At 38.1% G+C, this 13,157-nt stretch overlaps 1 protein-coding gene across 2 annotated transcripts in view; it reads left to right on the top strand.

The window, feature by feature from the left end:
- LOC306888569 (breast cancer anti-estrogen resistance protein 1-like) overlaps positions 1-13,157 on the top strand; it is a 97,071-nt gene that overhangs the window by 29,037 nt on the left and 54,877 nt on the right. Inside the window, exon 3 of one of the 2 annotated variants that reach the window (XM_079446974.1) lies at positions 129-209. The exons of the other annotated variant lie outside the window; for it this stretch is intronic. Coding sequence (XP_079303100.1) covers positions 129-209 — 81 coding nt within the window. The remainder of the gene's footprint in view (positions 1-128; positions 210-13,157) is intronic. 2 annotated transcript variants of the gene reach the window in all.

Below are 13,157 nucleotides of genomic sequence, written 5' to 3'. Positions count from 1 at the left end.
CTTAACACAAGGTTTGTGTGACTGTGTATACCAACTAAAAGTCATGTCAAAGTTTACCAGCCCATTATAATGCCCTTGTTCTCCAGATCAGTGCAGTCATTTATCTCTGTCTTGCTGCTCTTTGATAGATAGCATCTAGAACATTAAACTCCTCACCTGCGGGATCTGGAACTCTTCTAGAGCATCACCTAGTTCCTACAGAGACGCTGGTAAGGAGTGACCATCAAGGCAGCAGTGACGCCTCCTGCTGGATAATGAATGCACAGTATTGGCATGTCACACATAACTCTCATTAACAACAGTCCCAGCAATCATGTCTGCATGATTGTTGCTCATCACAGCCTGATCTCATGTCTAAACAGGGCGTGAAAACAGTATGAAATATGTTTATTTGGCCTCTTGTATTTTTCGACTAAAGCACAGGCGCCTCTCAAGGTCAAACGGAGGCATAACTGTTCTAAATTGGAGAGCAGATTGTGTGTTTATGTGCGTATGCATGGTTTGGCACCAAGCTGAATGACATGTTTGTTTTCCCCTCTCTATTTATCTAACCACCAGATCAGTGGGTCTGTAATGAGTTATTAGCTGCTGGTCAGGCCTTTATTTCCAGCTCTCCAGGCAGCATTAGATTAGGAGCCTATCAGGAATTGATGGGTCTCTGAGATGATCTCTAAGAGGTGTTAATGGCACATAGAGCATTGCAGAGCAGCACAGATACAGATCTGCTCATTAAAGGCCATTATATCTTCACACCGACATACCCACACTCGTTTTGGAGTGATTTACTACAGTAGGTACATGTACTTAGGATGTACGTTCTTGTGTACAAATTAATTTATTATTATTTCAATTATATATATATATATATATATATATATATAACTTATCTAATTTTATAAAATGTTTATTATTCAATTCAATGTTTTATTTAATAAATATTAATAAAATTGTGAAATATATTGTGTGTATATATATACACTCATCAGCCACTTTATTAGGTACATCTGTTCAATTGCTTGGTAACACAAATTGCTAATCAGCCAATCACATGGCAGCAACTCAATGCATTTAGGCATCTAGATGTGATGAATACGACTTTCTGAAGTTCAAAGCGAGCATCAGAATGGGGAAGAAAGCGGATTTAAGTGACTTTGAGCGTGGAATGGTTGTTGGTGCCAGACGGGCTGGTCTGAGTATTTCAAAAACTACTGATCTTTCTATAAACACTCCCTGCTACAAAGGCTCAATAAGAAAATGTTTACTTGAGCATTGCACGACAAAATAATGTTTACTTGAGCATTGCACTACAAATCTTTTTGCACTATGCGCTGCTTCCCACAAAATCTCTCTTTAATCTGCAGAATTTAATGTACAATTTTTTTTCTCACAATTTCATGTACAAATATCTCTTTTGCATAATTTCATGTACAGTATTTATGTAAAGTTCTTGTACAGTCTCAGTTTGTGTATGTCTAGGCAACTAGGTATAGTAGTTATAGTATTTATTGTATATGTATAGTCAGATGGTCTATTTTTGTCTATAGTCAGATGCTCTATTGTGGTTTTTTTTATACTTGCATTGTTGTATGTTTATCTTATGTTTAACTAGTATGTAGCACCGTGGTCCTGCGAGACACAACATTTCATTCCACTATATGTCCACACATGTAGCATAATGACAATAAAGCTCAACTTGACTTGAACTTGATAAATAGGTGTTGTATTTCATAGCGTGCAGATAGGTCAGCGACCCCACACTGCACTGTACTTCAGCCGGGGTAATGGATGTGCCCCCAGTGGTTCCTGGGAGGAGAGGTCAGAACAGCCGACCCTGGCACTGCCCTAACCCACCGACAAAACCACAACCTCTGAGACCCAGACATCACGGTGTCTCAGAAAATCTGTCCGTCTCCTTGAGCGTTTGCCCTCTCCTCCAGTGGGCTAAATGAGGTGTGTTAGATTATATGCTGTGGTGGAGAGACACACGGCCAATGCCCTCTCTCCGGCCTCTCACACAGATCAATATGATGTTTATCTGTAGGTCAGTGGAGTTAATAATTTCATCTGACCCGCCTGATCTCTATAAGCGCCACTGCACTGCAGCAGGACTGACATAACTGTCCATGTATTACATGATGATGCTGTCTGATGGCGTTTGAAGCAAAAAAGGCTTTCATAATCTCTATTTTAAAGACACTGAGAGACTGATTCGTGTTCTGAGAATTGAGATCCAGGCGTGATCTTTAAGTGCTCTCATGCATGACTCTCTGTCCTCGCTGGAGCCTCATCATAGTTGAGCTGCCATAGTTCCCTTGAAGTACAGAACACCTTGGTTGTTGCCCATTTCTATAAGTGGCTTTATTATTTTTCTATAATGCTGTCAGATAAATTACCAATATAGGTTTTTCAATGGATCTGATACCAATAACTAGAGATTTTAGGGCCTGATGACTGATATTATGCCAGTATATATTACATAGGCTTACACAACTTAATTTTAGCAAATGAGATGCGCACAAAATGCGTGGCACTCAAAAGCTATAATGTTGGCTGTGGATCTGAGAGTTGAGAGAATGTGGCAGTGTATGGAATGGAAGCGACTGCAGAACTTGGAGTTGAAAGAAACCAGAGACTGTATTTCAGACCTCATAATTGAACTCTGACCTCTCCCCCGTCATCTCAAGCTATTTTCATTATTAGTTATTTGCTGCTGTGGTTTTGCTCAGCCATCAGTTGTTTCAGCATGTCAAGCCATCTTCTGAGGATACATTTGAACAAGAGTCATTCCATGAAAGGACTTCCATTTTTGTCCTCAGTATTTGAAGAAGAGTTGAAAATTTTGGGGTCAGTAATATTTGTTTTTAAAGGAATGTATATTTTATTCATTATTTCTGTTTCAAATACATGCTGTTGATTTAAACTTTCCGTTCATGAAAGAATCCTGAAAATATATTAGAAGATCTGAAGACACTGAAGACTTTGCCATCACATGAATACATTTTAAAATTAAAATTCTTGCTATTCACTTTTCACTTAATACACACACACACTTGTTTTAATTAAAACTAGTGTTGTCAAATGATTAATCACGATTAATTGCATCCAAAATAAAAGTTTTTATTTACATAATATACAGTATGCACTTTAAAAATGCTGGGTTTAATACAACCCAGCGCTGGGTAAACTGTATACAAACCAAATGGGGTGGTGATGGCGCAGTGGATAAGACACATGCCTTTGGTGTGAGAGACCCGGGTTCGAATCCACTGTGAGACACCAATGTGTCCCTGAGCAAGACACTTAACCCCTAGTTGCTCCAGAGGCGTGCCACCTCTGACATATATAGCAATTGTAAGTCGCTTTGGATAAAAGCGTCAGCTAAATGAATAAATGTAAATGTAAACCCAGCGATTGGGTTGTTTTGACCCAGCGGTTGAGTTACTGCCAGAAGGTTAGGTTAAACAGTTAACCCAACTGTTGGTCGAAAACAACCCAATCGCTGGGTTTGTCCATATTTTATTCATTGTATTTAACCCATCAGTTTTTAGAGTGTGTGTGTGTGTGCTGTGTATATTTATTATGTACATATAAATACACACACATGCATGTATATATTTAAGAAAAATGTTTTTTAAAATATATTAAATATATTTATATATAATTTATAAATTATATGAATATATACATGTAAATATTTTCAGATGTATGTGTATTTATATGTGCATAATAAATACACAGTACACACACATATATTAAAAACGTTTATTTTGGATGTGATTAATCAAAATTAATCATTTGACAGCACTAATTAAAACAAGATTATTTTTCTGATGTTTTCAAAGTAAAAGTGATCTGTCATTTTAAACGAAGTAACATTATTTATGTCTTCAGAGCCAAGTTCAAAGCATTCATAATTTACTTTTGTTTTATGCTTGGTTAGATTTGTCAAGCATAACATATTCCCTCCATTACATGAAATAGAAATAACGTCATTTTATAGCTATTTTTAGTAATGTTATATTGTTGAATGCTAATGACTGGAGTCCATAACCCTGATAACAGGAAGTGCAGCAGCCATTGCCTCCATCTCAACATCTTAACAGCTATATTTATTAAAACTTAAAGACATTCTTTGTGTGATAGGATATTTTCAATCTTACAAAAATTTCCCTTAAAAAGCCTCACATTTTATTTAATTACTTTTTGGAAAACATATCTCCCTAGTACACCACAGTGTATCATTGAAAATCTATATTTGACAGTAAAGAGTGGCATGAAGACTAATCTGATGAAATTAGACAGGAGTCGGACGGTGGAGAGACTGGTAATGAGATTAGATGGCAGTTACTGATGGCCTGTCAGCTCTGGCTGTGGTGGTCTTATCTCAACACTTCCCCAAGACCTCCGCTTATTGCCTTATCCAGACACCTGGGACCCAGAGACTCTGTTTCTCTCACTGACTTGTTCATTTTCAAGGGCAGGGAGTAAAATCTTGGCTACTCGAGGCCACACACACACACACACACGCAGTGAAACGCAGTAGACTAGAAATAAACGAATGAAACAGTGTATCAGGCAGTTGAGTTTATATCAAACGTTTTTCATTCCCCACAGATAGCTTCAAACAGCTGCTGCTTTCTGATTACAACTGCGCTTTTTATTGTTGGAAGCACATTTCTGAAAGTGGGAAATTGCAGCGATTCGTAATTAACCTTTCAGACAGTGAAGCTATTTGTAAGAGATCGTAATAACACTGTTAATGTCTGGGAAGAGTATTACCTCACATTTCACCAGACAAATCGTTTGGTGGGAGGAGCATAATTAAAGCTGTTGTTGTGGAGACCCTTGTTCACTTGGGTTATATGGATGAGGTGGGGTTGAAACAGAACGGCTACTTGGACAAGCCCAGCCCATGGGAAAATGGTCCCCTTCCTGGAAGTGATGGTCGGAGAGAGTGGCGTTCTGCTAGGTTTAGCACCACATTCCTGCATTCCACTGAGGGGGAGGGGAGGCTAATGCTGCATCTGTGTCCGTCTCAAGGAGATTTGTAGGATTGTTCAAAGTTCTTTGGTGTCTCACGGTGTGTGTTTGACTGTCTGTGTCTCGAATATCTGATGGGTCTCTCTTTTTCATAGTTGGTTAAGAGGTTAGCCACTCTCTGTTAGCTTTATGTAAAAAAATAGAATTCAATGGTATGTTCTCATTTAGATTATTATTATTTTTAATTTTTTTTGTGGTAAATCTAGATACAAAAAAAGATGCTAAAAGTTCTAAAAAAACCAAACAAAGTCTAAACAAAAGTGCATTCTCCTAAAATGGGAAAAATATCAAAACATCAGAGACAAGCACAAGTCACATTTCCAAAAATCATTTCCAGACATGCCCACTCTAAGAAATAAATTATAAAAAAGTCATTCTAGGAAAGGAAATTATTGTTTTATCGGGTGATTATATTTTCTGTTTTATTTTTATTTTATTTATATTATATTTATGTATTGTTTTATTTCTTTATTTACTTTTTAATATTATTATTAATTTTTAAATTTTTATTTATTTTAAGTTTTCTTTTCTTTTTTAAAATCATTAACATTTTCTTTTCTTTTACTAACCTTGTCCTCTTTTCCCCCTTCATTTCCTTTTTCTGTTTTGCTATATGTATTATATTATTATATTATATGTATTTTGTTGCTGTAAGTACTGTATACACTCCAGCAATATTGTAAATGTTAACAATCATAATAATAAAGCTCTGTTGAGAGAGCACTGTCCAATGCGATCCAGAAACCAGAGAGCATCTGGAAAAAAAAAGGATTGAAATGAAAAATCAAATCAGCACTATCTAATTAACTAGCAGGATGCCCAGGTTCATTTATTGCTCTCCTCCATCTTTCCCCTCCTTTTATGTGTGTGTGTGTGTGTTGGGAGAATAAAGAAGGAGGTGCTGATTGCAAGGCTTTCTGCTTTATTGAGACTGTGTGAAGCAAACACACACACACACACACACACACACACAGATTGTGAGGAATAGTAATATCCCCAGCGCTCCCTGATTATGCTCAACTCTACATAATGCCATTTACTTCCTGCCACATTAATGCTAATCTTTTTATTGCAGTGAGGATGAGAAAAGTGAGCAAGTCGTCGAGTGCTGATGTTGTTCTCAGTGTGTGTGTGTGTGTGTGTGCTTCTTTTGCTTGCTTTGCACACGCCATAAGTCTCATCCTTGCAACTTTAGATTAAAAGAGAGGAAGACTGATTCACTTTGTGGTTTTTAATCATCTTAAAGTATTACCATGACTGATAAGAGGACAAATAATAATGAGAACCCAAATCTGAAAATAAACAAGTATAATTATCTATGGAAATTACATTTCGGTTTGGTCTGATCAGCCCTGTTTCTCCTGTCGTGTGTTACGTGTGTAAAATAGGGCTGTGATTTAGATTTGGGTTGATCTTCGTAGGGGCTAGGTCTTGTTTTTTTCCTGTTCTGTACAGATACAGATGCTTATCCTCTGTTTGTGGATAAGGGAAGACCACAAACACTCCAGAGAGGGTTTTGGAAAGCCGCCTGTCCGCCGGTCACTGCATCTGCTGGAGTGTCCTGTAGGACAAATGATTGTCCTGTTTGGTGTAGCACATGTTTGTGTGTTTATTTAGACCTGTACTTTTAAGCAAGTGTGTGTGTGTGTGTGCTTTTACGTGAGTGTGTGGCTGAGGATTTTCACTCTCTTCGTCATAAGTATTTGAAAGGTCTCGGTGACAGACTGCGCAGCGGGCCTGACAGTCCCAACAAAGAAAGGAACTCTTTATTCCTTTGTCCTCCAAAGCTGCTTGAATATTGCTGTTGGCTGGGGGGCCGGATGTCTCAATACAAGGATGTGCATTGTTTTTTCTCGGAGCAGAGACTAGAGCAGTGCATCATGGGCAGGATGCTGCTGCCGCTGCTGTTGTTTTCAGGAGCTGCATTAGTAATTCTTGATGATGTGGCACAAAAAAATTAAGCTCCCAATACAGCCCTCATTCAGACACAGGAAATGCTTAGAGTGTTTCTTTTGACTTTGACAGTGATCTTGGGACTTATTTTAGCCAGACTTTTCAAAGCATTCATCATAACAAGCCATAAAGATGAGCTCAGATGTACTTAAAAGGGCTCTCATATCAATCTGGACAGTTCAAATGTTGCTTCAATATTGTGGTCATGTCATGATATTGGTGGGTTCAAAATATTGGAGAATGGAAGCAACACCTTTCAATTGGAGAATGTGACACTTTTGAACTTTTGGAGAGAAAAAAACGTCTTATTTTTAACTTCCTACATTTTGAAACTGTTTTAAACAGATGCTTTTAGCATACAGATGTTTTTAGGCCTTCATAGGAGTTAAAGGAAATAACTGAAAATAAATCTATTAAATTGTGGTTGCACAATCTATCAGTATCAGACAATATCAGTGTCAGTTATCGGACAATATTTGATTTTTTTTCAGTATTTACATACTGTTATATATATTTTTACACTTAGACTACCTTTGCCATTATCTAACCCTCACACTTAAAGTTAATATTAATAATAATAATAATAATAATAGCTTTAATAAAATGTTTTTAATAAATCTCTCTCTCTCTCTCTCTCTCTCTCTCTCTCTCTCTATATATATATATATATATATATATATGTATATATATTTCATAGGTATGTGATGCCTAAATTCAGTTGTACCATTTAAAATTATTAATTTAAATTTTTAGTGTTATTTTTAGTGTAATATTTTATAATAATTTATCAGCCATTTATCAATATAGTCAATAACTTGAAACTTATTAAAGGCTTATTATTGGGAAGAATTTTAATTTAATACTTTAAATACTTTACACACTTAATACTTGAAAAAATGTAAACAATGTTAATTTAAAATCAATCAGTTTGTTGAAGGAATTTGTATCTATTAAAAACAGTAAAAGGAAGGGTAAGTTTCCAACCAATGTAACACAAAATAATACAGATTTGTTTTACTGTATGTCAGACCCAACAAGGAACACTAAATACAGAAAGTTAAATGATATGCTTTTATGTTATAATTATAGCAAAAAAAAAAAAGCTCAAATACTGTAATAAAGTGTGCCATTTTTACAAACCTAGTGTTTGAAATTCTGCTCATTCTTGATACTTGGCTGTGTTGAATAAATCATCCTGTTGTTCCGAGATACATCCTAGTTCACCTTCCTACCAGAATTTTCCAGCAGATTCTTCTGGAATTCAGAGGACTGATGTAGAAAAATCCTAACGGAGATGTTTTACTTCTTGGAATGGTTCAGAGAGTTAGAGAACTAAAAAAAAAAAAAAAAAAAGACACATTACCTTGATTCAGAGGGAAATGGGATTTCCATATTCACATTATCTGACCCACATCTGTAGCCCTAAATGCTTGGTCTGTTCTGGGGTGGCCGGGTCCGATCCAACTTGGCTGAGCCTTTCTTGTTGGATTGCCCTGAATCTCATGACACGCGCGGCATGTGGGGTGGTGGGGGGGGGGGGGGGGGGGGCGGTTACAGAGGCCACTGGGCAGCGGTCGCGACTCCACGGCCAAAACGCTGCCAGCTGAACAACATTGTGCGTAGGTGTGACAGCCTGACCAAACCGGGCCCGGGCCGCTCAGACACAATGAACCTACTGTTCCACACTCACTGAGCCATGAATACTCTCCAACAGAGGCTAAGGTACAGCAGACATCACACGTATTCTAGTCATTGAATATTTCATACAGAACAATTTCATAAGAGGTTGCAACGGTCTGTAAAACAGCAAAGATCGTCTCATTTTCACCTTTCTAGTGCTTTGTGACATGTAATTAGACCTCTCACCTCCAGACAAGCATTGCCCAACACCCGCCTCTTTCCGATATATAACAGGATTGTGATTAGTGGGTGCTGACGGAAGGGGGCTTATTAGCCGAAGAGCAAGAGGGGGTGGGGCGCTAATTGAAATGATGTTTGATGTGATAGTCTAATCTCTGTGGTGACAAAATCCACGCACACTTGCTAATTTCAATGACAGCTCTGATGTCACTCAGGCTTAGCTGACAGAAATAAATAATAAACGTCCCAGAGAATATTAGAAAGCGAGAATGTCATTTCGACCATCAAAATCCATCTTGTGTAGCAGCCACCCCATAGTGCGATATGAAGTGCCGCTCAATTGTCATGGAGACCAGACATGGCACCTCGTGGCCTGAGAAGACAGTCACTGCGTGAAGATAAGGGTTTTAAATTCCTACGGCACTTTCAATTAGGGAGAATCTTGCTGATTTGACACCAGTTGTGCCGTGTAATTCATGGTCCCACTTTCATGGGCTTCAAAATCACTCAGGTTTTGAGGGCAGTGTCTCAATTCCCACTCTGCTTCTCTATAACATGAGCATGAATTTGAGTGCTGGAAAAGGTTTTAACCACTAAACATTGGGAGACTGATTACAATTCAAGTATTAAAGTCACAGATATTTATTTACATCATCGCTGCAATGCATTTTTTACATTATTAAAGAGGTCCTATTATGCTCTTTTACAAAGTCTTGATTTTGTTTTGGGGGTGTACTAGAACATGCTCTCATGCTTGGTGGTTTGAAAATTGCATTATTTTTCACATAATTTACATTATTACAATACCTTTCTCCCCAGCCTGGCACAAACGGCTCGATCAGTTCCTGGTTTGATGAAGGCTCGCTTTCCAAAAAACGAAATGTGTTGTGATTGGTTAGCTGTCCTAGTGCGTTGTGATTGGCGAACAGCTTAGACGGTGTTTCAGTACTGCCACTCCCCTTGCCAAAGCAGCAAGCCATATCAATTCACATAGACGTATTATATCTATGTCAATTCAGACCCCGAGAATATTGAACAAGAGGATCGCGTAGAACCACGCAAGGATATTGCAAGACATATTAAAGTGGTAACATTATTGTTGTTGTTTTTTGGCTAAATCATGTTTTAGATAGGATGTCAACAACAGCTTAAAAATAACTGCATTTACTATGTACAGATAAGTGCAACTGTAATATGTATTATGTTTATTGTTCTTTAATTCTAACATTATAACATGAAATGCAGTGAAACTGTTATCCAGTTGAATTTACTTATACCATAGTCTCACAGACTTAAGGGGGTCGCACACCGAACGAGAAGCGCAGCGCCGCGCAGCGCCGCGTCTAGGACAACTCGAGGTATCGCACACCAGACGCGTACATTCTATAATTCGAAACATGTTCTGAGCTGCAAGATGGGTGAGTTTTAACGTCATTTGTTATTATTATTATTATTTTAAACATATTATTTTAATTGATAATAGCTGAGTTTTCAACGTTAATCAATGAAAAGTAACGTTATCTGTGTTATGAAAATCTGTTATTCTTTTGTTGTATCTGTTGACTAGGCAATTTCAACATTTCATGCTGTAGCTACTAATATGATTTTTTTTCTCAATAAAAACAAAGATGATAATTTTTTTGTGTGTAAGGTATGCTTATTTCTTTGTTAACTTCAATTATAATCATATTCCTGTTGAGGTAACGTTAGGTTGTCATAATTCAACACGATTGTTTACTTAAAATAACAATTGTCAGTTTGTGGTCAACATTATTGTTATTTTTAAGGACATTATGAAGTTAAGACAATGTCTGTACTGTACGTTATTTTATGATTGTACTGTACAATTACATGCAGTTGTTGCTAGACTGTCACTGAACATTTTACCTCAGATCGTAAATTAAACATTCTTACCTGAAAAACCGATGACATCGGCAATCTTCCTCCACGCTGATGACTTCCTTATGTTGTCTTTGAAGAATCTGTGGTTTGTGGCATATAATTCTGGGTATTTCCCTACTTCGTTGATTAGTTTTTCGTCGTCCATTGCGGTCCGCTACTCCGCTATTTAAATGACCTGAAGTGTGTTGTAACGGTTGTGTCCTGATAAATCCAGTAGGTGGCAGCCGACGACAGTGAATGTAATATTTTGCGTATATAAAAATGTCTCAAGAGAAATATAAAAGATTAAAAGGATTACGTTTATTATACATTTAATTAATATGTTTTCATTTTATTCAAGCTGTAAAACTAATGTAAGCTGTACAGTATTTAGCAGCAGTGGTATCTTGGTATAGGCTAATGTATTAACAACGATTTGAGACAAATATGATGTTATTTAATATAAAACAATGCAGATGGCGCGCTGTGGCGCGGCAGGAATTTGAACAGTGTCCTGAGTCGTTGCTGGGCGCCGCGGACAGACGCCGAATGACGCCGCCGGTGTGCGTACACACATTGAAAACAATGTGTTCGAATTTTAAAGACATGGCGCGACGCGACGCGGCGCTGCGCTTCTCGTTCGGTGTGCGACCCCCTTAACACTCTTTGTGGCGGCATATATATGCAAATTAATTATCTGCCAGCAGGAGGCGCTGTTGGAGCGGAAGAGAGCGAGGTTTCCCCGGTAACGCTGTACACAAAACAGAGCTCTGCTCACAAACATTATATGCAAGATTAAATGAAAATTACATTCATAATTTTCTGAAAACAGATGGTTTCCATCAGAAATACAGTGATATAAAAACACCCGCACCAGGTTTTCGATTTTGAAACGTGTAGTGCTCAACCAAGCGTTCTCCCCACCCGCTAACCATTCGAATTTCTGTAGGCGGGATTTATTTTTATGATGTCACAAATACAGGAAAACAACTTTGTAGTCCAAATGAGCCGTTCGTTGTAGTTCTTTAAAAGGGATGGTTTAAAAACAAAATATCTCCCTTTGGAGTGGACTTTGACATTTGTAACTTTGTAGATCTTTATATGCCCAAACATACACACTACACACTAACTAAAATTCAAAAAGTGAAAAAGCATAATAGGACCCCTTTAAGCAAGACAGATAATGTACATGAAGTGAAGTGAAGTGACATTCAGCCAAGTATGGTGACCCATACTCGGAATTCGTGCTCTGCATTTAACCCATCCAACGTGCACACACACAGCAGTGAACACACACACACATCGTGAACACACACCCGGAGCAGTGGGCAGCCATTTATGCTGCGGCGCCCGGGGAGCAGTTGGGGGTTCGGTGCCTTGCTCAAGGGCACCTCAGTCGTGGTATTGAGGGTGGAGAGAGCGCTGGACATTCATTCCCCCCACCTACAATTCCTGCCGGCCCGAGACTCGAACCCGCAACCTTTCGATTACGAGTCCGACTCTCTAACCATTAGGCCACGACTTACATGCACTCCAGTTTACAAATGTTGGGGTCTGTCAGATTTGTTTAAATATGTTTATTCAAATATAGGATGCATTAAATTGATCAAAAGAAACGTTTTGTGACGTTCTTCTTGCTGAACACCTAGACCAGAAAACAATGAGATGAGATGTTTTACAAAATACCTTCTTTTATGTTCCACAGTAGAAAGAAAGTCATAAAGTTTAGGATGAAATTAAGGAACTATCACTTTACTACAGAACTAGTGAGTGGATTGAAACTAGATTTTTTTAATCATATACCCAAATTGAAAAGGTAACTTGTACTACATTTTCTCTACGGGGCCATATCAAGCCATCTATTAACAAGTGAAATCACAAAACTGCCTTCAGCTTAAAATGAGAGAGTATTCTCCAGCTAGGGTAGATCAGGTTCTGGAATGCTGCTTCAAAATGCTGGAGGCCTGCTGTCTCCTACCTGACTGACCTCTCTCCTGACCCCAGCGCCAGCACATACGACAGTGTCATGGCAGTTTGAGGACAGCGTGCTTCTCTTCGGTGACCTCTCGTACATTCCAGCTTTTAGGTAGGAATAGTAAGTTACTTTATGCCTCGCACTCATCTGAGGACTGGATTTTCTTTATCTGTAAATCGCAGGAGACTATCCATTAGGGCCTGCGGCTTTTGCCTATTTACTACATTGATTTAAATGTGGATCCCAGTTTGACCCCCTGACCTGGTCACTACCTCACGGGAGAATTGGACAATGATGTCATGCTTTGAAATTTGTCTTCCTGGTGAATTGTGAAGACAAAAGCAAACAGGAACGGATTAGCTTAGTTTACATAACTAACAATCATTATTCAAATGTCTTTCATTTACAATATATATATATATATTTATATATATGTGATGCCTACTCA

Source organism: Barbus barbus, assembly GCF_936440315.1.
Source record: "Barbus barbus genome assembly, chromosome: 22".
In the NCBI taxonomy this organism is placed as follows: Eukaryota; Metazoa; Chordata; class Actinopteri; order Cypriniformes; family Cyprinidae; genus Barbus; species Barbus barbus.
The sequence above is the reverse complement of the archived record's forward strand: the minus strand, read 5'-3'. Positions and strand labels throughout refer to the sequence as shown.